Below are 27,250 nucleotides of genomic sequence, written 5' to 3'. Positions count from 1 at the left end.
TTGGACTCCACGAAACCTTCCTCCAGTTGTTCGCTGTCCAATTTGTTTTGAGTTTTTGTCTTTTACTTGGTATTTTGCATAGAAACCAAAAAAACATGCATGTGCTTTAAAAACCTTGAAATGACTAGGTGTTCATATCCATAACCACATTCTACATGTCTTCCAGGTTATTTACACAAATAAAAAGACTTTCACCTTTTACATTTCTCTTATGTTATAATAATAAAATTAGGAGGTTCCAGGAAACATGGACAAAATTTGGCATCAGATCTGCGATTTGCATATAGGACCTAAATGTCATGATAGGTCTAAAGTGCATTTTGTACAACAATAACAACAACAACAACAACAACAATCCCATCACACCAATAAACTCACCTGCAATGGTCGAAGGGCAATCGCCTGAAATTGGACTTGGGAATTTCTGTAAAAATAAATAAATTAATAAATACAACATGCAAATTATTATTTTTCTAAACAGATAAAAGTATTTGTAACTTTTATCACAAACTTGGAGGCATGTTCTAGCATCTGTGCACAACGCCAACTCCACGAAACATATAGTGTACATGGGTTGGAGTGGAAGATCTCCCGCTATAGCTCTCTGAACTCAATCCTACTGAACACCTTTGGGATGAAAATGGACATTGACTGCACCCCAGGCCTCCTCACCTTCATCACACCACAAAACTCCATAAGCACATGCCAAAATCTAGTGGAACATCTTACCAGAAGAGTGAAGGATATTATATGAGCAAATGAGGACTAGATAACGGTAGATATGATATCCTCGAGTTGTTAATCAGTATCCAGCTTTTAATTAACACTAATTTCTGACAGCAAAGTCTAAGAGATCATGAACAACATGGACCTAGTTTTAATTTTGACATTTTCAACTGCAAGAATAAATAAACTGTTGCAATGTCACTGTCCAGGGAATAAATGAAATAGCCTATAGCCATCTAGATAGACAGACAGAAAGAAACAAATGGATAGATAGCTGCAGTATCTCACAAAAGTTCGTCACCTTTCAGCAACTGTTTTAGTATCTCTTCTAAAGAGAGGATACTATAGAAATAAAACTTGGATATATCTTAGAGGAGTCAATGTGCAGTTTGTGTAGCAGATTTATTGTCCTCTAAAAATAACTCAACATACAGCCATTATTGTCTAAATAACTGCCAACACAAGTGAGTACACCCTCAGTGATAACAGCTGTACATGTCCTATTCATGTTTTTGTCTGCTTAACAGAACCATTCATATTTGTGTATCTTGTATTAGAGCAGTTCAAATTTGGTGTTTTGAGTTCAATTCTCTCATACTGACCACTGGATGTTCAACATGACACCTCATGATTAACACTGAGGATTTGAGAATTAGAATTGTTGATCTCTACAAAGATGCTGAGGCTATAAGAAGATCAGTATTACCCTGAAACTAAGTTACAGTACAGTGGTCAGGGTCATACAGAGGTTTTCAAGATGGTTTCCACTCGGAACAGGACTCGCAAGGGTCCATCAAAGAAGTTGAGTCCTCATTCTGTGCATCAGGTGCAGAAGCTGCTTCAAAAAACAGACTCATGAGTGCTGCAGCATTGCTTTAGAGGTTGCAGAAGCGGAAGGTCTGCTCGTCAGTGTTCCGACCGTACGCCAAACACTGCAACAAGTCGCTTTGCAGGCCGTCAGCGCAGAAGGAGCCTCTTCTGAAGCTGCTGACAAGAAAACCTGCAAACAGTTTGCTGAAGACGACCTGTACAAGAGCCTGAATTTCTGGAACCATGTCCTGTGGTCTGGTGAGACTAAGATAAACTTGTTCGCCCCAAATGGTGTTCAGCATGTGTGGTGACGCCCTGGTGAGGAGAAACAAGAAAATTGTGTCTTGCCTACAGTCAACCATGGTGGTGGTAGCGTCATGGTCTGGGGCTGCATGAGTGCTGGTGGTACTGGGGAGCTTCAGTTTACATGTTGGATTCCAACATGTACTGTGACATTCTGAAGAACAACATGATGCCCTCCCTTCAGAAACTGGGCCAAACGGCAGTTTTCCAACATGAAAACGACCCCAAACACACCACCAAGATGAGAATTGCCTTTTTGAGGAAGCTGAAGATGATGGAGGGACCAAGTATGTCTCCAGACCCAAACTATATTGAGCACCTTTGGGGCTCCTCAAGCGGAAGGTGAAGAAGCGCCATCTGTCTGACATCCATAAGCTCCATGATGTCATTATGGCGGAGTGGAAGAGGATCCCAGCAACAACCTGTGCAGCTCTAATGAATTCCACACCCAGGAGGATTAATGCAGCATCAGATAACAGTGGTGCTCACACAGAATATTGACACATTGGACACAGTTTTCACATGTTAACAGCCACCAAGAAAATAATGGCTGTATGTTGAGTTCTTTTTAGAGGAATATACATACAAGCTGCACATTGACGACTCTAAAATATATCCAAGTTTCATTTCTATAGTATTGTCCTTTGAGAACATATAATAAAATGGTTGCTGAAATATGAGGGGTGCACTCACTTTTGTGAGATAGATAGATAGATAGATAGATAGATAGATAGATAGATAGATAGATCAAAAAAAAGAAAGAATACCTGCTCTCTTCCCTCCATAGAAATTCGTGTACTCTGCACATGTGATGTACCTGAGAGTGAAGACCAGGAAGTAACGTTCATATTAATTAATTTACAGTATTTAATTAAACTTCTATTACTAAAGTAAATAGACAATAAAAACACTGTTCGAACACAACTTCCTATTACATTTTGTTGCACAATAAACTTGTATTATAATTTAAACTCTTATAAAAAAGGAGCTTTTTTAATTTGTATTAAGATTTTTGAAGAAAATCTCACTGTGACGCACAGCTAGCGCATTAGCATTTAGCTCCCCTTCAGAGAAAACCGAGCAAGCAAACCAGTAAAAACAAAAACATTCGCTTTCGACTTACATCTTATCTTTTTGGTGTTGTCGTTTCCCCATTTTGAAACCAATACGCACAAAAGCTAACAAATTAATGCACAAATCCTTTGCGTAAAATTATAACAACAACACTCCACTTCCGGAACTAACGTTATCCAGCTGTTCGACGGTTAAATACGTCCGTGCGGAACAGCGCCGTGTTGTTCTTCGTTCTCCTTTACTTCTTCTTCATCACCTTCATTTTTTTTTTAATTCTTTTTCATCAAAGTATAAAGAAAGTTGTTCTTTCCTAAAACAAGGTGGACTGTTGTTTCATTCCTAAACCAGGACTGAATATCTATCCAGAATCGTGAAGGAATAATTAGGAAAACGATAAGAGACATTTGAGAGAATACAATTATTTAGCAAAATGACATCAAATAATAATAAAGTGCATGAAGGGAAGATTGTATATTGATTCCTGGTGGTTTTGTAATGGTTTGTAATAGAAGGTGTTTTCCCCTCATGTTAATGAGTAGATATACCTAAACATTTTCCTCTGAAGGGCCAAAACGTCGTTTGATTGAGGGTTAATGACCAAAAGTAAAATGTTACATCATTATTTACGTCAGTGTTATACCAAAATCTATTATATTCAGATTAAAATTGCTATCATTCCCCTTATAATTTCATAATATTTCTAAAACAAATAAATAAATAAATAAATAAATGAACAAATAAAAAAATATAAAACATTGCTGTCATCTGCTTAAATAATGAGAGAAAGATAGAGATTAAGAGATGAACCTTTATTCGTAACACATTGGGGGAATTTCTGTGTTACAGCTGCAAAGGAAAAAAAATGTGCATATATATATATATATATATATATATATATATATATATATATATATATATATATAATTTTTCTTTATCTTTTGTATTTATACACTGTGATGTATATACTGTATTATGCTTTTACATATTTGCGGCATCTACATATAAAGAAAGTAGAAGCATAATACAGTATATACATCACAGTGAACAATATACAAATATATAATACATATATATTGTATAAATATAAAATAAAAGAGACCACAAATAAGTAGTTACACTATCAAACATATTGCACATAGGTAACATTGCACGGTTTAAAATTATTGTTATTGTACATTTTTCGCATAAAAAACTTTGCTATAGTTATTATTGCACAGTTAAACACAATAACAGTGTCTATTTTGGTGACTGGTTCACTGGGAGCAGCTCTGATTGTAGCAGGGAGAAAAGACCGTCTCCTTCAGACTATTAGGGTGTAATAATCAAATTTCTAGATCAGTGAAACCTATAGTACAATGAAAAACTAATCAATTTATTGAATAATAAAGTTCAATGCCTAATACAACTATTCAATGAGCTCTAATGAAAAACATAAAGCTGCTCCTTATTTCTTTTTTTTCCAAAAGGCATTTTTTTCCTACTCTTTTTCTTCATCTCATATATATGGCAGGGAAAAATGGCCAAATCAAAGGTCACCATGGGCCGACTTTGGTTTGCGAGCTCTAGTCTGGGCATCTCTGCTCTAAAATTATTTACAATAGAGACCAAAAGTTTGGACACACCTTCTCATTCAAAGAGTTTTCTTTATTTTCATGACTATGAAAATTGTAGATTCACACTGAAGGCATCAAAACTATGAATTAACACATGTGGAATTATATACATAACAAAAACGTGTGAAACAACTGAAAAATGTCATATTCTAGGTTCTTCAAAGTAGCCACCTTTTGCTTTGATTACTGCTTTGCACACTCTTGGCATTCTCTTGATGAGCTTCAAGAGGTAGTCACCTGAAATGGTCTTCCAACAGTCTTGAAGGAGTTCCCCGAGAGATGCTTGGCACTTGTTGGCCCTTTTGCCTTCACTCTGCGGTCCAGCTCACCCCTAAACCATCTCGATTGGGTTCAGGTCCGGTGACTGTGGAGGCCAGGTCATCTGGCGCAGCACCCCATCACTCTCCTTCTTGGTCAAATAGCCCTTGATGCCTTCAGTGTGACTCTACAATTTTCATAGTCATGAAAATAAAGAAAACTCTTTGAATGAGAAGGTGTGTCCAAACTTTTGGTCTGTACTGTATATCTTTCCCCTTTTTACAGACATTTTGTATGATATTTTGTGTTGTCGATGGTTTGGACATGTGCAGAGGAGGGACATGGGGTATATCAGTAGGAGAATGCTGAGGATGGAAACAGCAGGAAGGAGGAAAAGAGGAAGACCAAGGAGGAGGTTTATGGATGTGGTGAGGGAAGACATGCAGGTAGTTGGTTTGAAAGAGACATTTAATACATTGGACACTTATGGCTATTTACTGACCACAGATAACAAAAACGAAGACTGATTATTACATTTAAAATGTCCACTTCTCATCATCATCATCATCATCATCATCATCATCTTCTTTTTTGACATCTAAAGATATTACAATACATACAAAAAATTATTGTTTGTGTATTCTGAATGTCTTCTATAAAAAAAAAGGTAAATATAACATACAGATTATGATCATTTAATTTTTACTGTAAAAAAAAAAGACGAATATTAGCAAGCTACAACATTTGGTTGGATGTATAAAAAAATCACATCAAAATATATCATTTCCACTAGTATGAAATTGGTTAAAAAATTATTTTAAGATGACATTTTAATTTTGAATTAGTTTAATAAATAATAAGAACGTATTTGGTATTGTGGCAGGAATAATGCAGATTGCATCATGAAATGCAATTCAGTGATGACTAAACTAAGTTACATTATATACCTGCTGTATCATATTTAATACACATATTTTCAACAGGATTTTACTATAACATATCTGTAAAAAATATAAATGAATTAAATATATCATATTTGATAAATGAGTTTCTGAGACCACCCGCATTTTCAATACGTTCCGCAAAAAATTGTCTTCTGCCCCCTATTGGATTTATCAATGCTCTGCAGTCAATAGCAGGCTTTTCCAATTTTTTCCGGTCTTTTCCAATTTTTCCAGTTTTTTTGCATCTCTGCATCTTAAAAAAAAATATTATTATTATTATATATATATTATATATTATATATAATTATGAAACTGCAAATCTATCAAAATAAATGACAACTGTGAACAACTCAATAAATTGTGACTTTAATTGCAAAAATATGTTTGTTATGATGCATGTTTTTTTTTTAAAGATTTGAAAATATATGAAAATATTAGCCAACGATGCACGTACAACAACAACAACAACAGCAACATAGTTCAATGGTGTAATTGTCTTAACATAATATAACTATCATAATATGATTCGAAATTCAAATCAAATTTAAATCAAATTCTAATTCTAATTTTATTTGTCACATACACGTTTATACAGAGTTCCACATGCGGTGTAATGCTTTTTGAGACTGTCCAACCTAAATAAAAAAAAAAAATAGAATATAAGGATAAAAAAGCAAATAAATAAAAAGTATATATATATATATATATATATATATATATATATATATATATATATATATATATATATATATATATATACCATAATCTAGATCAATATTTAATTGAAGTAAACATGTTGACTTGAGTACGGACATACTGAATTTCTGCTGATGAAAGAACTAAAGAAACCATTCCAAAAAAAATATAATGGTTTCCACTACAAATACCATTACCATCACCTGTTACCTATTAAAACCCTTACCGAATGGTTTCCACTGGAAAGTGTGTTAAATTAAAATACACAGCTGCTTTTTATTTGTTATATTTTTATACACACCCATTAAAAAATGTTTTATATACAATGAAACCGCAATGAAAACGTTTGCACTGAAAAGTGTGACTATTAAGGGGATCATTAACACTATAATCATAAGCTGTGCATTGAAAACCAGTCACCTGTAAGCTCACAGGAGAGCACGTCTGCCCTGTACCTCGTGTGTGTAGAGTTTCCATGTTCTCCATGTGCTTCAGGGGTTTCATTCAAGGTCATCCAGTTTTCTCTTTCAGCCCTAAGGTGTGCTGTAAGTTGGTTGAGATCTTACAATGAAATAATGATTGGCATTTCTATAGTGTGTGAATAGGTGTGTTAGGGTGTGTGTAATTGTGCACTGAGATGGATTGGCAACCCGCTTTGTGCGTTTTTTACTTGGATCCAGGCTCCCAACATCCTTGTGCATGTTATAAAACATACTGTAGAAAATGGATGGATGGATGGATGGATGGATAAATGTCACCTGTGTGGAAAATGTCCCTAATTACAAAATGTCCACCAATGAAATCTAACTTAAAATTACGTAAATTAAACACGAAACGTTCAAATTCAGTCAGCTGAAAAACACTTAGATGCATTTGTCTTGATGATGTACCCCTGACTTTTGATTTCTGACCCTGTGAACTTACCAAGAAATTGAGAAATTGGTCCAGGAACAAATGTTTTGGACCCAAACTTTGGCCCCACGAGACATTTCCAGATTTGATCATTTCAAGCCTGAACTGAAAAGCACTCAATATCTCAATCCCCTCTAGTTCATTGATTTTTGTCCCATGTTTGACAGGTTTTAACAGCTCCTCAGGAACAGGAGTATTGATTTTGAGATCATGTGACACATCCAGATTTATCTGCACTTGTCAATTTGCACATGTGCTCCTTTTTGCACTTCTGGTAGATGTTAAACTGCAGTTCGTTGCTGTGTGCCTGTACTATGCAATGATAATAAAACTATTTATATATCAGAGGTGGAAAGTAATGAATTACGTTCACTCGCGTTACTGTGATTGAGGGTTTTTTTTGCGTACCTCTTTTTAAAATAGTTTTTAAAATCTGTATTTAGAAAAAAAAAACACACACAGTACATTTGTGACATCCTAAAAAAATTCTAATAAATTGTTCAACAAATGTAAAAATATGTAGATGGATGTAAGTAAATGTTACTAATAGAGTCCAGAAGCAAAATCAGGAGAAAAGAGAAAAAATAGAGGGAAAAAACAAACAAACAAACAGTTTTGAAGAGCAAATATGTGAATGTCAGTCACTATAGTCTAAAAGTGGTGAGATGTCAAGAAAAGGGGTCCAAATATAGTCAAAGTTTGAATGTTTTTGCCTTTTGTATTTTGACTTAAGTATGTTTTGTGATGGTAGGGTATCTGCAAGAGTGAAAGGAAAGTTTATAGGACTGTGGTGAGACCTGAGATGTTGTATGGATTAGAGACAGTGGCATTGAGTAAAAGACAGGAGGTGGAGCTGGAGGTAGCAGAGCTGAAGATGTTGAGGTTTTCGTTGGGAGTGACGACGATGGACAGGATTAGAAACGAGTTTATTGGAGGAACAGCGCATGTAGGACATTTTGGAGACAAGGTGAGCGAGGCGAGATTGAGATGGTTTGGACATGTGCAAAGGAGGGACATGGGGTATATTAGTAGGAGAATGCTGAGGATGGAGCCACCAGGAAGGAGGAAAAGAGGAAGACCAAGGAGGAGGTTTATGGATGTGGTGAGGGAAGACATGCAGGTAGTTGGTTTGAAAGAGGCAGGTGTAGAGGACAGGGGGAGATGGAGACGGACAAGACAGACGCCAGTGATGCATCTCCAGCTGACAGCTAAATGAGATAAGCGTAAGTCGTTCTGGATAAGGGCGTATGACAAATGCCGTAGATGTGAGCGTACATGCAAATAATTTGGGAAGCTGTGTTGAAGTGAGGGCTGTAAACCTCAGGCTTCCACAACATACGATACAATCTAGATTCTTGTGGCAACAATTCAACGTCTGACGAAACATTCTGATTGATATGCGACCGAATCTGCTGTTAATTCTGAAGATTCTTGAGCAGATTCTTTTAATATTGGACAGAACAGTTTGCTTTTATTAAGTGATTAATAATAAAGACTGTGTTTTGTAGCAACAGAAGTAAATGTAATTCGTTACTGTACTTCAGTAGCTTTTTCACGTTTCTGTACTTTCCATTTGTGGAGATTTTTACTGTAATTTTACGAACTCGCCACATCACACGTGACCTTGTTTACACGATTTTTTTGAAGTAGTAGGATAAAAAGGTTTGGGGCTCATGATAATTCATTAGAGATCAATCAGTGTTTGACTTGTTAATATCCTTCTACATATAATAGTCTATATATAATAATAATATTTTTTCCAACTTAAGTACATGGTTTGTTTTGTTTGTTTCATCCACCATTGAATAAAGACAATGAGTGAAATAAAGACAATTCGACGCCAAAACATGTTTAAACACATGTTAGTTTTTATTTTCTTCATATCATTTGAACCTCACATTTGGTACGTGCTTCTTTATAACAGCTGCTTCTTAAATCCCCTGGAACAAAAGATACACCGCACGTAGTGCAGCTTCGCTCTTTGGTCAGGAGGATTTGTCATATTAGCTGATAATACAGGGTTAAACAGGAAACACAAAGTCTCCATTTGCCTCCTCAAAATTCAGTCATACTTCACCGAGAGCACTTTACTGATACGGCATTGGCAGCATGCAAAGAGAGGCCTCTCCAGACAGGCAGATAAGGTGTCACTGATTTGTTTATCTATGACCAACGCAAGCACCGGTTACAATTCTATACTCTGCAGTGACGTGACTTCAATGAAAATGATGGCGACCAATGAAAATGACAGGAAAATCTGCAGGACCATGAACATCATGTTTGATTTACCACTTATATGACTGTCAAATTTGTACTCCTCTTCTCTCCGTCCCGATCAAACGCAGAATGAGGTTTTGGTTTGTTTCACAGAGGTCAAAAGTGAACATCTCTGATGTTCATCCATATACGTAGAGATCAAAGGTCAGCCCGCTCTCCTTCATTTCTACCAGTCAAGGATTTCCCTCACCTGACCCCACAGTTTAGTGATCCACAAATTGACTCCTAAGTCTGTCAGGTACTGCAGCTCTGGTGTCAACATCTTCCTACACAGTTTCTGATGTGCTTTATTGATGTTCGCCTTCAAGTTGTATCCCATAATAGATTTCTCCCCTATAGGCTGCCATGGCTGCATGGAAGTCTCATGAATGCTCCCGGCGTCCACCGCTTGGCCGCCTTCGATGCATATGGTAGCCATTTCCGCGTTCCTGCGCCGGAGCTCTGCAATGTCCTTTGCCATGCGCTCTCGGCCGTATGCCTCGACTTTCCTCCAGAAGGTGGCATTAAAGTGCTGATAGAGCTTCCAGTCAATAGCGTTCCACTGCAGGGCCTTGGCTCTGAGTTCAGGGCTCAGCTTAGAGACAGTGGACCCTTTGCGGACGTTAAGCTTAAAGAACAGCAAGTCATCCATGTCCCAGCAGAGGGCGTCCTTCAAGAGGATGAGCGATTCCTCAAAGTGCTCCACCAGCATGACCAAGTCGAAGCGTCTTGCAATTGCACGGATGCCTTCCTCCACTCTCGGGTCATCCATGGGTAAATTGTTATCCTGCCCAAAGTCGAAAAAAAGCAGGTTTTTGAGGTAGAACGAATTGAACCCGTTTGGGTCATAATAAAGTTCAGGGTCATTGAGGAACTCTTTCATCTTCTCATCCCCGGAAATCTTCCAGGTAAAAGGTACTAAACGGCCAAAATAATGGAAGGAGGATTCGAAGAGCTCTGCCGGATCCCTCAAGATGGTGATGTAGGTGGTGTCTGCAGGAAGCACCGCTGTGACTTCGGCTTCGTTGAAGCGCATGTGATTGCACATGATGTTGAAGCACATCCCAGGCCCGTAGTCTTTCACCTGCGAGCGGTGGAAGAGCGAAGGGTAGAAGAAGTCATTGCGACTGCTCGGGAAGGCGAACTTCAAGCGGTGCTTCTCGCCGAAGCGGAACAGGATGTTCAGGATTGTGCTGCTTGCCGTTTTGTGCGTTTTCATGAACATGATGTCCACCTTTGGGATGCAATCAGGCTTCTGTCCCGGGCTTTGATTAGTGCCGCTGGACGAGTGGACGAGTGATGGCTGGTGGGCACATGAATAAGGCACAGGCATTCTGGGAAGAAAAACAGAAACAAACATTAGGGTTTAGAGGATTGTATATACGAGGTTTCATGTGGCACAAGTTGGGGTTTCACAGAAGACTGTTTAATGCTCTATGATTAGGATTGTACACTCCGATGAATAAGGGACTGTTTGTTTGTTTGTTTGTTTGTTTGTTTGTTTACTGTTTCTTTAATGGCATTCCAGCATCAAGAGCTATTTTCATGGCAGGATCAACGTGAGTATGATGAAACGTTATGGCATTTTACAGAGTTTTGTCTATAGATAAGTTATATGGCATGTTTTTCTCACCAGTTTTGGCCTTCCATCCACACCGAGACTAAATTTTTGTTGACCAAAAATGCAGCTTTATAAAAAAAAAAAAATAAAAAAAAATAAAAAAGACTCTCTAAAAGCGGATAAATTCGGAAACCACGACACCATGATTTTTTTTTGTTGTCATTGCCAGTAAATAAACGGTAAGCGGAAACGACGAAGCACCTGTCGTTTTACTCACGCGACATACAGGGACGTAAGCATTTTCACTCGTTTCAGTGCGGATGAGTGACTTTTGAGAAACATTTCAAAACAAAATTTCTAATTTATCCGCATCAGCGTAGACGTAGCCTCGGGTTAACGTTCTGTAAATATTCTGGTATTTTCTTTGGTGATACACTTTGGAAGATTCCTACATATGGACTTTCTGAGTAGAAAAATCTGTCACTTGTTTTCAAAGTGAATTGCAGTCGATTAACGTGTGTTTTACAGTGATGACGTGTTTTGTGGTTTCTTCTCCATTTAGCAGGAAAGCGTGTGGAGTGTCCAATTCAGCATCTTGTACATGCGATCCGGTCGTGTCTGGATTCAAAATGGACGTCTTCAGTTTACAGTTGGGTCCCATTCCGTTTGTCACTTCTTTTTTTTAGATGAATAAAGAACTAAACTGCATTTTACTCTGTTAGACAAATCGGAAAGCGACGCACTGCTATATTTGAATATGGTAATGATGCACATGGATGCACACGGATGCATGTGGTTCTTTTCCGAACTGTTACCACACATTTGGAAGCACGCAATTGGATGGGATGTCTATTGATAGCTTTGGGTTGAATTGGAACGCTGACTGCACCCCAGGTCTCTTCACCTTTAATACATCATGGTCAGGTGTCCACAAACTTTTGTCCATACATTTATTTTAGTACAAAAAAATTATTGGGTCAAAGAAAAAAAGCAGTAGTTTTAAACGTACAATGATTTAAATAGGACGAATGAATTCACTCCTTTCAAGCAATTATTTGTACAAATAATTAGCTAATATTCATACGACATAAAACTCACGATTATTGCAAAGGTAAAAGAAAATATAGGGATTAGTACAAATTTAATGAATCAAACAATGCAATTAATTCAACATCCCAAATGAAGCTAAATTACCCAATTCAAGGCAAAATTGGTATAAATAATCAGCTGTTATTCATACAATATAAAGCTGTAATCTAATGTAAAGTATCTCACAAAAGTATACATACAATAACATTTAAAATGTACAACACTTAGAGTTAGTTTGACAGGAAAATCATTTTAAACCCGAGATATAAAATGTTTAGAAAGTTTGTCAAGAACAGAATTCAAGCTCACAGTTTATATTTAATTTATTCATGAAGTAAATTAAGTAAACGAAATATTCATGTTGAATATTTATCTGTATGCACAGAAGTTGTAAACATATCAACAAGGCAATATATTTTTACTGCCACATAGAGAGATGCAGATGTTGTGAGACAGACTTACTCTGGAAAACTGAACTGCACCTCAGGAGCTGAAAGGCAGTAGAGCAGAATCATGCAGCTGGTGAGGAGCGTACCCAGAACCAGGCCTTTACACACCGACCTCCACTGCTTCACCTGCTTCCCAAACATCATACCTGTGAGGGAAAGAGCCAACACACTGTTCACTCACCTGCATCAAGTGCTAAATAGTGCATGTAACAGGAGATTTGGAAATTCCAGCACGTTCTAGATGTAAAGATTAGAATCAGATCTTCTCTAGTAAACCTGAATACATGACAAGTGAAGTTACACCACACACCCTGGGCAGGATTCATAGAGTATATGTAGCAGCCTGAGAACACTGAGAAATATTGGGACACCTGATTATTTTCCAGCCATCTGAGGTTCTCCCTCAAACTGTTATCACAAACCTCTAGGCACACACTTGTACAGGTTGTCCTTCGATGTAAAAGCATGAAATGTTCCCTTCAATTGAACCGTGAGGCACAAACCTGTTTATGCAAATAGGCTTTACATGGTTTGGAGTGGACGACCTCCTGCTATAGAACTCTGACCTTAATCCTATTGAACACCTCCTCACTTCCTCATACATCATTACTAAAGCCCTTGTGGCTGAATGAGCACATATATCTACACAAGCACACTAAAACCTAGTGGAACATCTTCCCAGAAGAGTGGAGGTTATTGTAGAACAGTTCAACAATGTAAACAATAACTGGTCCTAAAGCATTTCCGGCGGCACTATTTTTTAAAAAACCTCTCATATCTTTTGGCCCGTGTCTTTAGTTCCTTTGTCACATGACTTCCAGAATTATTTAACAATAATGTCAAGATTCGAACCAAAAAAACCTGCTATTGTTAAAACTATTGCATTGTGTAGCTCATGGGTCTTCAACCGGGGTTCCGCGACCCCTAGGGGTTCCGTGGCGGTACTGCAGGGGGTCCCCTACTTATTGCTGAATCACAAATAATTATTTGTTAAAAAAAAAGAAACATGTAAAAAAGTCAAAGATTAAATATAAATTATATAAAAAATATATAATTAATAAATTAAAGTTCTATTAAACCTAAAGCTAAGGCTATTGTAAATGTATTATTGTCCACCTGATAGTAAGATGAAAATGTATGAAACTGCAAATCTATTAAAATAAAAAAACAACTTGGGAACATCGTAATAATTTAAATAGCAAAATATGTTTTGAAAAAGATATGAAAATATACAGACAATGATGCATGTACAACAACAACATAGTTCTAATTGTCCTAAGATAATTATAATTAGCATAATATGATATGTTTGACATATTCTGTATCAGGGGGTCCCTGACCTTTGTCTCTATCACCTAATGAGTCCTTAACCTGAAAAACGTTAAAAACCCACAGGTGGGAGTCACGTGATAAATGAACGATTCTCTTTTTTCTGTACATAACCTATGGAGATTTTGGGAAGCTTTGCTTATGCTCATAGAAAATAAACGAATCACTCTTTGAGACGACTCTTTCTACTGAGTCACATCAAAGACAGAACAAATTTTTCCTGAACAACCATAACAATAAAAAAGCACATAGCATTCTTATGGTCAGGTGTCCACAAACTTTTGCCCATGTAGTATCTGAGGCCCATTTGTTATAGCTGAATTTCCATTGTGTAAACCAGAGATCATTGAAGATACCACTTTCTCACACAGCATGCTCATCTCTCACGCTTCTTATCTCTTATCTAAAACGATCTTGAAATGAAAACCGACACAAATTTTAAACGTTCTCGAAAAAAAAAAAATTTCCATTACGGTTGGCTGCTTGCAAGAATCCAGACACAGGAACATCCGCGGTGTTTCCCCAAACCGCCATATAAATATGGAAAATGCTGCGCTCACTGTGTTCACTCTCACCTTTATCAGACTTTTCCGACATGACATAATGACCTTGTACACACTGGCAGTTTTTTTTTACTTAATATAATCTCCAAATGGATCGTCACAAAAATGTGGACTTTTATACACACACTTTACTTAACAGAATAGTTACAGAACAGAAATGTTTTTGGGCGGATGAAATGCTGCAACAGCAAATTCTCAGTGAGTCAGCAAAATTAGTCTTCAAGAAGCCGTTTAGAACAAATCCAATAAGCACCCAGTGGTGTGAACTATTTGTCCTTAAGTAATTTTGTGGCTACTTTTTAGTTTTTCTAAGTATTAAAGATATACTTTGACTTTCTACTCATCTACATTTATTTACTTTTTACTTCACTATATTTGAATAAACAATTACATTTTGCAGCTCAGTTGAAAAATATCATTAAGACTCAACGTGGGTCAACTCCCCAACCACCATCTGCTACCTGCGAGCGATCTTTTAGCACTGCAGGCCTCATTTTCACCCCAAAAACAGCTCGAATAAAATCCGAAAAAATTTGAGACCAGCTTTTTTGTTGAATAAAAGTCGAATAAAAATATTTCCCCTCTCTGAGACTGAGAGCTGCATCAAATCACAGTCAACTCTGAATATTTAGTTTTACTATACAGTCAACCGCCGAATTCACGGCTCGGAAAAATACGCTAACCAGCGGCAAGTTGTGGATTATCTTAAAATTCGCCGGGAATCCGAAATGGGCCCGAATGTTCAGGAACGCTAGGAATAACATTTTAAAGGATGTTTTTACTAACAAATTCCATAAAACTTTTAAAAACACATTACTTTATTAAAGTGACATAACGTCTAGATGAATTCACGAAGGTACCACTGAGGTTGCGGGGGTGCGTCCAAAATTAAAAATTATTTACTTGCATTTTATATGTCCATTAAATGCTAATGGTCCTCATCTTTGTGACATGATACTTTAAATTTATTAAAAGTTTCCTTTCTGAAAGATTGCTGTACCACTTTGTCTTATTTTTGGACTGATGTGTTGGAGGAAACTGTTTCATACTGGCATGGTGAAAAGGCCGTTGTGTTGATCTTTGGTTGAGGTGTACAATTTGATTTGTATTTTGGGAAATAAAACCTCTCAAATCAACTGTTCACCTTTTCACTAACGTATGTCTTGGTGTTGAGGACTAGTGCATCTTTGTGCCTGCGTTTAATACGAGTCAAATACTTAAGTACTGTTTAAATCAGATACTCTAAGACTTTTACTCAAGTCATAGTGGAATTGGTGACTTGTAATGCAGTTTTGCAGTATGGTGTTTATACTTTTCGTATGATTTTCAGGTACTCCTGAGGTACACCTCTGCAAGCGCCTCTTTTTAAATGCACACATGGGAAGTATGAAGTCCAAATTACGATACTTCAGTAGATTATTTTGGTGTCATTATTTTACTTCGCTATTTGTTTTACGGACAATTTTTTACTTTTACTCATTAAATTTATTACACAAATATCTGTACTTTCTTACATTTTCAAACCAGGTTCGTTACTTTAGTTTAAATCTATTTGGTGATCAATATTGCTTTTTTCCATTGTGCCGTTTTCAGCACATCAACCTATTTCAGCGCTGCTGTTTCAATCTACAACTAGTGCATCATTTTCTGGCTCTCACACACCGCAGACGTAGACTAGTTTACAAAGTAAACAATGAGCAGGGCAGAAGGCAATGAGAAGTTTCCGGCAAACGTAGATGAGACCGAGGGAGTCAATAATGTAAACATGACCCTAAGGGAAACCTCTTCTCCATCCTCACCTCAGTTCAAGTAGCCAGGGTGAAATTTGGTAGATGATCCATTGGTGCCAAAATAAATGTAGAATTTAGGAGAAATGTAGCGTACGAATTAGGGTGAGAGCTAGGGTTTAGGGTTTATAATTAAGGTTAGGAATCATTGAAAGCGAATAAAAGCACTGATATCATGTTATTTTCAGAACCAGACAGTTTTTAGTTTCATTTCAGTCAATTATTTGACATACGCTGCAGTAATTAGCATCCAAAATACCAATTAGCTACGTTTAAACCGCAATTCTATAGCAAACTAGTACATGCATCGTTTCACACGAGAGCGAGTTGTTTACAAATCCGTCCCGAGCATCAGGTAAAACAGGAAGTGCCCTTTAAAGCTTTCAGGACGCTTTTATTGACTTCCCTTAACAACACGGACACGTGGAATACTCTTATCACGCATGAACTCTTGTACATCAAGCAACAGTGAAATATGGCAAACAAATCTTAAAACCTATATCAGGTCTCATTTTATATTACATCTCATTTCATTGTGTTTGCTCTTCGCAATTTATATCACATGCGCTCACACAAATTGTTTCAACATTGGAAACATGCAAATAATCGATGTTTCCCATGTTTATGTTTTTTTATCTGAATCATCAGGGGAAGTCGCTTCTTAGCTGACGTTCTGTTTTTATTGTCTTCATCCTAAATAACTTAACACAGCTCAATGCGCATACACACATTTAAAAAAAGTTTCAATACACACATTGTATTAATATTACAATCGCTTCCGCTTGGAAGCATCCAGACCAAATGAAGATGTTTTCTTGTTGAATACTGAATTTTATGGACTAGCACAATTTCTGCCTCATTTTTAAATAGTTAGCTTGTGGCAGCTAAATGGTTAACATTTACATTTGCTGCATTTGGCAGATGCCCTTATCCAGAGCGACTTACAACTGAGCAGGGGATGGTTTTAGGGCTTTTGCTCAAGGGCTCAGCAGTGGCAGTGGGATTTGAACCTGTGACCTTCCGATCCAAAGTCAAATGCATTAAACACTGAGCTACCACTGCCCCCTATCAGGTTAAGGCTCTGATGAGATCTTAGAAAGTCAGGGATTCAAGCCCCAGCACCTCCAAGCCACTGACGGTTGATCAGTGTATAAAGTACTGTGCAAAATCTTCAGGCAGATGTGAAAGGAAATGCTGTAAATTAAGAATTCTTTCAATAAGAAATCCATATTTTGGTGTAAACACCCTTTACCTGCAAAACAGCATCAATTCTTGTAGAACTAACCACAGATCTTCTGTGGATGTAGGCTGCCTTAAATCCATCTGTCTCTTATTGTAATCCCATACAGACTCAGTGATGTTGAGATCAGGACTCTGTGGGGGCCAAAACTATTACTTCCAAGACTCCTTGTTCTTCTCTACATTGAAAATAGCTCCTAATGATTTATGTCATTATTAATGGTTTAGTTCTTTAATGACTTGATGAATGAGGGAGACAGCGATGTGAACATAACTGAGAACAGACACATTCCTGATCACCTGATCATCATCTTTTCTCTGCTTGTGTTTCTATATATGGTTGTTCAGCCGGGATACTGACAACATTTGAAATTCATTTGTATCTATATGATGTGAGGGCCAGTGTGACACTAAAACAGGTAGTCTTTTTATTTAAGTGCATGTCAGAGCCCAAACTTCTTTACTTTAACTTGTGTGAAAAAGTGTCAGAACTTCAACCTTTACCAGAGTCTTTTAAAACACAAGTATCTGCACTTTTATTTGAGTGAAAGATATGTGTACTTTGGCCACCTCTGTCATGGGTTAATCAAACGTTAATTCTGATTCTACTAAATCCATGACTTTGTGCAAGTGTGCAAAGCGTTAGAATTAAAAGACAGAGGGTGATCAGACCAAATATAGATTTGATTCAGATTTTTTTCCGTTTGCTCAGTTTGCACTTTGTAAATTGATAACAAATAAACCAATAAAATATATATTATTGAAAGCGTTCTTATTTTGTCTTATTTCTACACACCTGGTAGCGATATTTTCTCCATCCTCATTATGGCTCTTGTTGAGATTTTGTTTATTACCACCATGGTGTCTGTCATGTCTTTTTTTTTTTCCTCCACCCTTTCTGTAATTCATCGTGAGATGTTCGTCATCACTCACCAAATTTCCCTCTCGTGCCCAATTATTACTGTCTCCTGCTGCTTATTTAATTATTATCCTCCCGGGAGCCTGACGTTGGACGTGCATCATCATATATCCACAGAAAATCTTTATTAATTTAGAAATCAATTAGAAATCCAACTTTGGGTTTCTATTCACATTTACGCGCAGAGATGGAAGTGACGGGAGCAAAACGCAAACACGGCTGCTTTTATAGGAAACATTGTTAGATAAACCAGAATGGAGTATGATAAGGTGAAAAGAAACACCACGGAAACAATGAGACGAAGAAAACGAGTTCCCCATTCTGGGTTGCCAAATCAGTCATGAAGACCTGGTGAGCACACAAAAGTAAGAGTAGAAAAGCTGTACAACTCCCAAAGCATTGTCCTTTTCATGATGTAAGTATATGGCATTCTGAGACACTCAGCACTTCCCCCCCAAGCAAATGTATCAGCTACTCTCACAATAAATAATACATTGGGGTAGAAAGTGATCCTGACCCTATGTTTCACCCCCTACACTGCCTGAAATCAGATCTCCACTGCCCACTTCATCACGGATCTATTAGGGCCTTGAAGTGCACAAGAAGTACAATGCGTCTGCCAGTGAAGACATCCCACAGACAGAGGACAGATAAAAGGGACAATGAGTAAAGGTCAAAGTATAGAATCGAAGTAGGCCAAAGACAAACCCGCTCAAAACCCCGACGGACTTCATTGTTCTGCTCAGGTGAAACCAACTCGTGCATTTCCTCCCCTGAGTCCTAATGTGTTGGTTTCGACAATGATGGATTTGTTCGCGCATGTGAGAACACAAAGTTAATTCTAAGATAAAAAATTAAAGCCATGGGCGACATTAAGGACTTCATGGTTGAATCGTAGGTTGGATCTGTGTAGACTTTTGTCAGCATGTTGTCTCTGTATACATGTGGGTTTTGTCGTCGAGGAAATGTACTTTGTTACTGTATTTAAGTAACTTTTCAGCTACTTTCTAGTTTTATTACGTATCAAAGATATAAGCAGTTTTAATCGATGTACTTTTTACTCCACTACATTCTAAATGTTAATAAGAGTTACCAATTACATCTGTTGAAGATGTCATTAAGGCTCAACACTCCCCTACTACACCTAATCTAAGATTACGAGAATAAATCGTCCATAAAGTCGTAGCGCTATGAGAATAAAGTGTCAAAGTCCTTTACAGTTGATACCTTTGATCAGCCTCCTCGTAGTCTCTTGAGAAACAAAATCTTCTCTTCGAATAGCACACAGATGTAACTATCGGTACTGTTGCCTTTTGTTTACTAATCATAACTTTGTGCTTATGTGGAGTTAAAGTAGAATTGAATCGAATCCTTCACATCAATTTTATGCGAAATTGTGAAACTTTACTCACAAATCTGTAATTTTCCTCGAAATATTATCACTTTCATCTCGTAGCGCTACGACTTCAATCTTGTAATCTAAGATTTTAAATAATATTTTGAGGTGCCACTAAAATGCCGTCGTTCCTCCCTGCAAATGCTACTTGTGAGTGACTTTTTATCCCTGCTGGCCCTATTTTCAGTCCAAAAAGAGCTCAAATACCTTCCAAAAACATTAAGAACCAGCTTTTGTTGAAGTTGAATTAGTGCATCTTTGAGCCTACGTTCTATAGGAGTCAAATTTTCAAGCGCTGTTCAAATAAGATATTTTAAGACTATTATTCATCATATTGGTATTGGTGACTTTGAAATTGTAAGTTTTGCAGTAAGCCATCTATACTTTTAGTCAAGTGTGATTTTCAGGTACTCTTTATACCTCTGCATGATGTCTGGTGTCCCAATGGACTTGTGTTTAGTCATCCTGTTTTTCTCAGCACAGCACCATGTAGGTACTCTTCATACATCTGATTTTACCAGTTTCATCCCAATTTCCAAAAAACAAGCAAATGGTACTAAAAGCAATGTGTGTGTATGGAGATTATAGATTCAGGTTCTGTAACTTCGCTAAATCCTCCACATCTATCAGCATCTACCCAATGGCAAAATGAATATGTGCTGGACTCATCTTTTTGCACATCATTCTGTTTGGGCTCATGATACTATACAGATTAATGATAAATCTTTCAATCTGAAGCCCAGAGGCAGTGTTTACAGAAATATTGTACATGTGCAAACTGAATGTTTAAGAATTGTGCCAGTTTTACAGAATGAACATGAGAAAAGTCTATCAATAAAAAAAAGGAGGTGGTAGATCAATAGATAAGATGCTGGCTTTTTGATCAGAAGGTTGTGAGTTCAAATCCCAGCACAACCAATCTGCCACTGCTGGGCCCTTGAGTAAGGCCCTTAACTGCTCAGCTGTATAAAGGATATACACCGATCAGGCATTGCATTATAACGTTAAGACCAGTGACGTGAATAACACTAATGATCTCTTCATCATGGCACCTGTTAGTGGGTGAGATATATAAAGGCAACAAGTGAACATTTTGTCCTCAAAGTTGACGTGTTAGGAGCAGGAGAAATGGGCGAGTGTAAGGATTTTTGAGCGAGTTCGACGAAGACCAAATGTCTAGACGACTTGGTCAGAGAATCTCTAAAACTGCAGCTCTTATGGAGTGTTTCTGGTCTGCAGTGGTCAGTATCTACCAAAAGTGGTCCAAGTAAGGAACAGTGGTGAACCGGCGACAGGGTAGTGGGTGGCTGAGGCTCACTGATGCACGTGGGGAGCAAATGTTGGCCCGTGTGGTCCGATCCAACAGACAAGCTCCTGTAGCTCAAATTGATGAAAATGTTAATGCTGTTAATGCTCGACAGGTCAGGACTGTTTTAGCAGCAAAAGAGGGGCCAACACAATATTCTGCAGGTGGTCATAATGTTCTGCCTGAACTGTGGATTTTGTAAGTCACTCTGGATAAAAGCGTCCTTTTAATTCCATAAAAGTAAGACTCATGCTTGCAAATTTCTATTACAGTTTTAAATACATTTTATAAGCAAACAAAATACGACCGCATTTGTTTTTCTAGTAACCACATTCATATATACTTTGACTTCATTAAAAATAATTACCACCAACCTACAATATAGGAGTATATAAGAAATTAAACACACGAGGACGACGTGGTTGGATTTTGACTGAGACAAATTTCATACAAATTAAATCAAAATACTACAATGTGAATTTGGCTCAGCAAAAAACATCCAAACAACCAAAAAAACCTAATACATACACAGTCAAATCTCAGTTAATAAAATATGTATTAAAAACCTGATCACAAAATGTTCTCATTTATTCTCCAGAACCGCATACACTATATATATATATATATATATATATATATATATATATATATATATATATATATATATATATATATATATATTTGCAGACATCTGGCCGGAAGATGTGCTTGTATGTATGTGCTTTTACACATTTAATTGCTTATTTATCTCAAAAATGTTCAATAGGTGACCTCAACCTTATTGAACAGGATGAATGCACCTCACCTACTTTACCAACACCCTTGGGCTGTAGTTTACATGTTTCCGAGATTTTTTTGTTCCAGGTGCAATCAAACCTCCCTACCGCATATTATTCATTTACTCATTCATTTGTTCTTTACACGCGGTGTTCAGTTGCTGTTCAAAAGCTGAAAAGAAACAACTAAGAGGTGTTGGGTTGAGGGATCTAAGTCTGGATTTGCCAGTTTTGTGGCACTTAGGAAATAAAAGTCCATTCTGATTGGGGGTCCTTCCTCTACCGATCAGTGGAAACTAATAGACGCGTTATCTCTCCAGGCAAATTGTCATGCAAAGCAAGCCAGAGGAAACTATTCTTCTGCAACAAGAGACATGAAAACGTAAGAGGTTCAGCCACTTTACAAACCACACTCATTGTTCAAAGGTAATTCGTATTGCCGAACCTATAAAAAGTTGTCTAGTGTTTTTTTTCATGGGGAACACAACACAACATAGGATAAGTGATGAAATGGATCACTTTTCTGGTATCTTTCTCAAGCTCACATTCTTTTATGATCCATATAAACCAAATTTTTTTCTAAATAACAAGAATGGAAAATTATTTTTGGGGTTTTCAAGCACTTCATTCATTCATTCATTCATTGGCCAGTCACCTTGTGAACCTATCTGTATTTAAACAATCGCTTATGTCAACTAACCTGAAAGTCTGACTCATACCGTCAACAACAACCCCCCCCCCCAAAAAAAAGAAAAGAAAAAACATACGTCACTGTAATGTGATTCCAAAAATAATGCCAAAAGCACAGGAACTGTTCGTTTAATCAGAACTCATTCGTGCTTGAGAGAAGTGGACGTACCTCAAATGGTGGATCTGCTCATCCCAGCTGGATAGGCAGAAGCACAAGGTTAGGAGAACGAGCATGGGAGCAGATCCTCATCACTATCCAGCTCCTTTTTCCTAATCGTCAGCTTAAACCTTCAAGCACAGAGGACACCTGCTTTTTGTTCAGCTGCTGTGTGGCATCGGGCAGCTTTACCTTGCACTTCTGAGCCTCTGTCTCTCACAGAGCCTGATGTGTTTTTAAACCACGCCTCCTCACTCTCACTCTCTGTGTCTCTCGCTCCTCATTTCACCTCCGAAAAAGCCCCAGCTCCTCAACTGCTCCCTGTAGTGTCAGATCTAATGCACTGCTGGGAATTGTACTTGTCTGTGTGTTTCTGTGTGTAAGGGGCAGTTGGGAGGGGGTAGAAAGCAAATGGAACACAAGAACAAGTCAGACAGACAATAAAAGAGAGAGAAAGAGAGAAGAAAAGAAAAAAAACGAGGGAGGAGGAGGGCCTAATGTCTATTTGGTAAACACACAGAGAACCATTGAGAGCCGAGCATGGAGTCCGAGTCTGAGCTGTAAACTGATAGATGGGTTTGTAAACCACCGTAAATCCACTGAGAAATGCCGGAAGCTCAAGCACAACCACAAGACAATAACGCTCATTTGTGCCGCTTCGCTTATTTACATTACAGTTGAAAAAAAAACCCAGTTCTAGATAAAGCACCTTGCAGGCCACCTGCACCTGCACAATTGACTTAAGAAAGTGTATAATAATTGTAGGTTCCACAAATTATGTATGTTAGATACAGTCACAGGGTAACATGAGTAAGTGCAAGAAAAAGTGGGTTGCTGTAAATGGGACGAAAATATACGGGAGAGGATACAAAGGGAGATCAAGATATGTCTCAGGGGGAAATGGTGTATTAACATTGCTGTGTTTCATTGTTCTGTTGAGTAGGGAATAAATAGAAGACTTGGTGGTGTGAGGTTAAAGGGAAATAATCAAAAGACAGGGATGAAAAAAGAAAAAAGTGTGAATTGGATACAAGTTGCGCTATACTTTTATTAATTAGAAAGTGAACAATTTGTGACCGATATTTGATATGTAGATTGATTTCTCCTCGCTAAACTTTCTCGAGCTACGTGAACATGACGCATTACAACACTAAGGAGACAGAGGCGTGTCCTGAAAGTCACACATAGATAGATATGAGTTTATTAGAGAGACAGCGCATGTAGGACGTTTTGGAGACAAGGTGAGGGAGGTGAGATTGAGATGGTTTGGACATGTACAGAAGAGGAACATGGGGTATATCGGTAGGAGAATGCTGAGGATGGAGGCACCAGAAAGGAGGAGAAGAGGAAGACCAAGGAGGAGGTTTATGGATGTGGTGAGGGAAGACATGCAGGTAGTTGGGTTGAAAGAGGCAGATGTTGAGGACAGGGGGGTATGAAGACGGATGACCCGCTGTGGCGACCCCTAATGGGAGAAGCCGAAAGAAGAAGAAGAAGTAGTAAATAACACAGATTATCTCTTCATTATGGCACCTGTTACTGGGTGGATATATTTATTTGGCAGCAAATAAACATTTTGTCCTCAAAGTTGACGTGTTAGAAGCAGGAAAAATGGGCGAGCCTAAGGATTAAAGTGAGTTTGATGAGAGCCAGATTATGATGTCTAGACGACTGGTCAGCGAATCTCCAAAACTGCAGCTCTTGTGGGCTGTTCCCGGTCTGCAGTGGTCAGAATCTAACAAAAGTGGTCCAAGAAAGGAACAGTGGTGAACCAGTGACAGGGTCATGAAGTTAATGCTGTTGATGGTGGCAATGTGTCGAGATACGAACAGGCACCTTGACCTGAACTCTTTCTGCGGTGGTGTTCAGTTGAGTTAGGGACCTGTGCAGGACACACAATTTCCTCAAGTCCAAACCGTCACCATGAAGCTTGTTTTGTGCATCTTCCTGCTGGAACAGGTTTAGCCCTGGAAAACTTCACTGTATAACCAGTATTTAAAGACATACTGTTTGCTTCCCTCTTTGGAACAAGAATATATCGGAGTGATGGTCAGGTGTCCATAGCGAGCAGCCTAATACTGGGACACTGGACAGCTAATTCCTACATGGTGATATGCTAAGAACAACAGGAGTACTAAGCACAGGTCTTTTAGAGACACCAGACTTCAAGTGATGTGACACTCTATAGGAATTTTAGATCCTTCTCAGTTCTAGGTTTCTACATGTCCTTTGCAGTAACAGCGTTGATCATGCACGTATGATGGGGGTGTTTTGAGGAACAGTTCACAACAAGAACAGGTTCAGTCTTTGAAAGCTACAATTAAAGTTGATCCTTCATACAAGCTAAGACAGCAGTAAGGTAATTTGAAGAGCATGATGAGTAAGATGTCCTCAGGTGAAAAAGAGAGAGAGAAAGAGGGGGTGTTGGTTGGCTGAGTATCAACATACACGTGATATTGGATGACTGTAGTGCAGTGGCATACAATGGTTAGGGGCCAAGCACCGAGCCACACCAGTCATGCTGATGTGAATTATATCCTTAGGAGATATATTGCCTTTCTTCCTTTCTTCCTTCCTAATTTGTTTCCTTTCACAAACTGCAGAAACTCAATCCATACACTCTTCTTAATCTGTAGCTTTTGTGAAATTAGTGTTTCTATTTTTTTTTTTTTAAAGGTTGAAAACAGAAACTCGTACTGAGGCAACTTGCTGAAGTCAGCGATAGTCAACACAACAGTCTCCCACTGCTCCACGCCTCACCCTTCTCCCGCAGAAAGGTTAGAAGACCGCCATTTTTGGCACAGCACTAATATCCCCCTTACTTTAATTCATAAGCGAAATTAACGCTTTTTGTCATTTTCACATATTCAGAAAAAATCCCCCTTCCCTTAATGAAACAAAATCATTGGAGTTGAAGAATTACTCAAGTCTTTCTCTCCATTTTTGGTTCTAACAGATTCACTCTGTGTATCTCGGAAACAAAGAGATATTCAGAGATTCTGCTGAGCACCATTTCTGTTTGCCCGACTGAAACACTAAGCTCATTGTCAGAGCAACCCCCTACACACTCTCTCTCTCTCTCACACACACACACACACACAGGGCAAGAGTGAGCACTGCCAGAATGCAGAAGGGGTAAACTGGTGTTAGAGACTACATCTGTATGCAAGAGACAGAGAGAAAGAGAGATTGAATTATACTGGACTGTAGGAAAGTCATATCGGTGGGTCAAAAGGTAAACACTGACGTCATAACCACCAACTACTGACGTAATACAAACACCCAAATGTGGCAAATGTTTTTTTGGAATATAAACTATAGAATATTATCTACAAATGGGGCAAGTAGTGAAGGTTGGTGGTTGAAGCCCCAGTGTCACCAAGCTGCCAGCCCTTGAAAGTCTTCTTCCAAGTTGCTGGTTCCAAGGAGGGTTGATGAATTTAAGCAACAGGTGGTCCATAAGATGTAACTGTATAGCTTCAATGTGCAGCTATAAGGAGGATGAAACTGAACTGGCAACCAATACCTAACCTCCTTATTTATAAAGGACTGAAATAGACACTGGGCAGCTTTACAGATTAATAATTTAACTAAACCAGCTCATTTCGGCCCTGTATCCATGACTAATGAAGCAATGGAGGGTTTATTGCAAACTTGAAACCCAGGCAGAATGGCCAAACTGTCCCTGTGTGTCTGCTGCAAATGACAAGGATCGAGAAGCTGCTTCTCAGTGATAGACACACCGTCACTGAGCTCTCCTCACGTGATTATCTCGCTTGGAAAACAATATTATCTCAATTCTGGCTTATATATCGGCTTCCAGGCTATGGGATTTTAACTTTTGCTTGCCAAACGATCGGATGAGGGCTTTTTAGGACTTCCTCTAGAAAAACTCTTTTGGATCATTTCAGAATTTGTATCATCCTTAAATTTGATTGAGCAAAGAAAATACTGTATATTTACAAAAACTGCTGCTGTACTGATATTGTCCTGTGTTTATTCTACACTTCACAATGTACTCATAGCTCGTGAACTTCCAAGGAAAGGTTCTCCAACAAGGTTTATTCCTCATGTTTTGGCAGGAAATTGTTCCTTGCTGCAGTCGCCTCAAATTTTTCGTTCATTTCCTACTAGACGAGTGTGAACAAAGCACAACAAAATTCAAGTTAAGATTATTTCTATTGTGCTTTTCACAATGAGTTTAAGAATTATAGAACAACAATTTCAAAATGTGAACTATGCGTATTTATCGCCGATGTGCAAAACTTGGGTGATTGTGGCAAGGGAAAAATCCCTTAGATGGAATGAGGAAGAAACCCTGAGAGGAACCAGATTGGGTGATACCAAGAGTGTGATTATAAATCAATCAAAACCGCAATACAAACAACGGAGAGGGA

At 38.1% G+C, this 27,250-nt stretch overlaps 2 protein-coding genes across 2 annotated transcripts in view; both read right to left on the bottom strand.

Moving 5' to 3' along the window:
• The window catches only part of ppil2 (peptidylprolyl isomerase (cyclophilin)-like 2), a 38,503-nt gene extending 35,382 nt beyond the window's left edge, over positions 1-3,121 (bottom strand). The window contains exons 1-3 of the mRNA XM_046841791.1: positions 2,963-3,121; positions 2,607-2,656; positions 379-424 (exon numbers count right to left, since the gene is read on the bottom strand). Coding sequence (XP_046697747.1) covers positions 379-424; positions 2,607-2,656; positions 2,963-2,994 — 128 coding nt within the window. The 5' untranslated portion in view covers positions 2,995-3,121. The remainder of the gene's footprint in view (positions 1-378; positions 425-2,606; positions 2,657-2,962) is intronic.
• A 6,061-nt stretch (positions 3,122-9,182) lies between these two features.
• On the bottom strand, positions 9,183-23,248 carry gal3st1a (galactose-3-O-sulfotransferase 1a). The gene is made up of 3 exons (XM_046841159.1): positions 22,866-23,248; positions 12,705-12,837; positions 9,183-10,926 (listed from the first exon to the last, which is right to left on the bottom strand). Exons 2-3 carry the CDS (start codon positions 12,833-12,835, stop codon positions 9,780-9,782), a joined length of 1,278 nt encoding a protein of 425 aa, XP_046697115.1. The 5' UTR covers positions 12,836-12,837; positions 22,866-23,248; the 3' UTR covers positions 9,183-9,779.
• Positions 23,249-27,250: the final 4,002 nt, after the last annotated feature.

The sequence above is a fragment of the Silurus meridionalis genome, chromosome 27 (genome assembly GCF_014805685.1).
Source record: "Silurus meridionalis isolate SWU-2019-XX chromosome 27, ASM1480568v1, whole genome shotgun sequence".
NCBI lineage: Eukaryota > Metazoa > Chordata > Actinopteri > Siluriformes > Siluridae > Silurus > Silurus meridionalis.
This window is presented reverse-complemented; position numbering and strand designations above follow the sequence as displayed.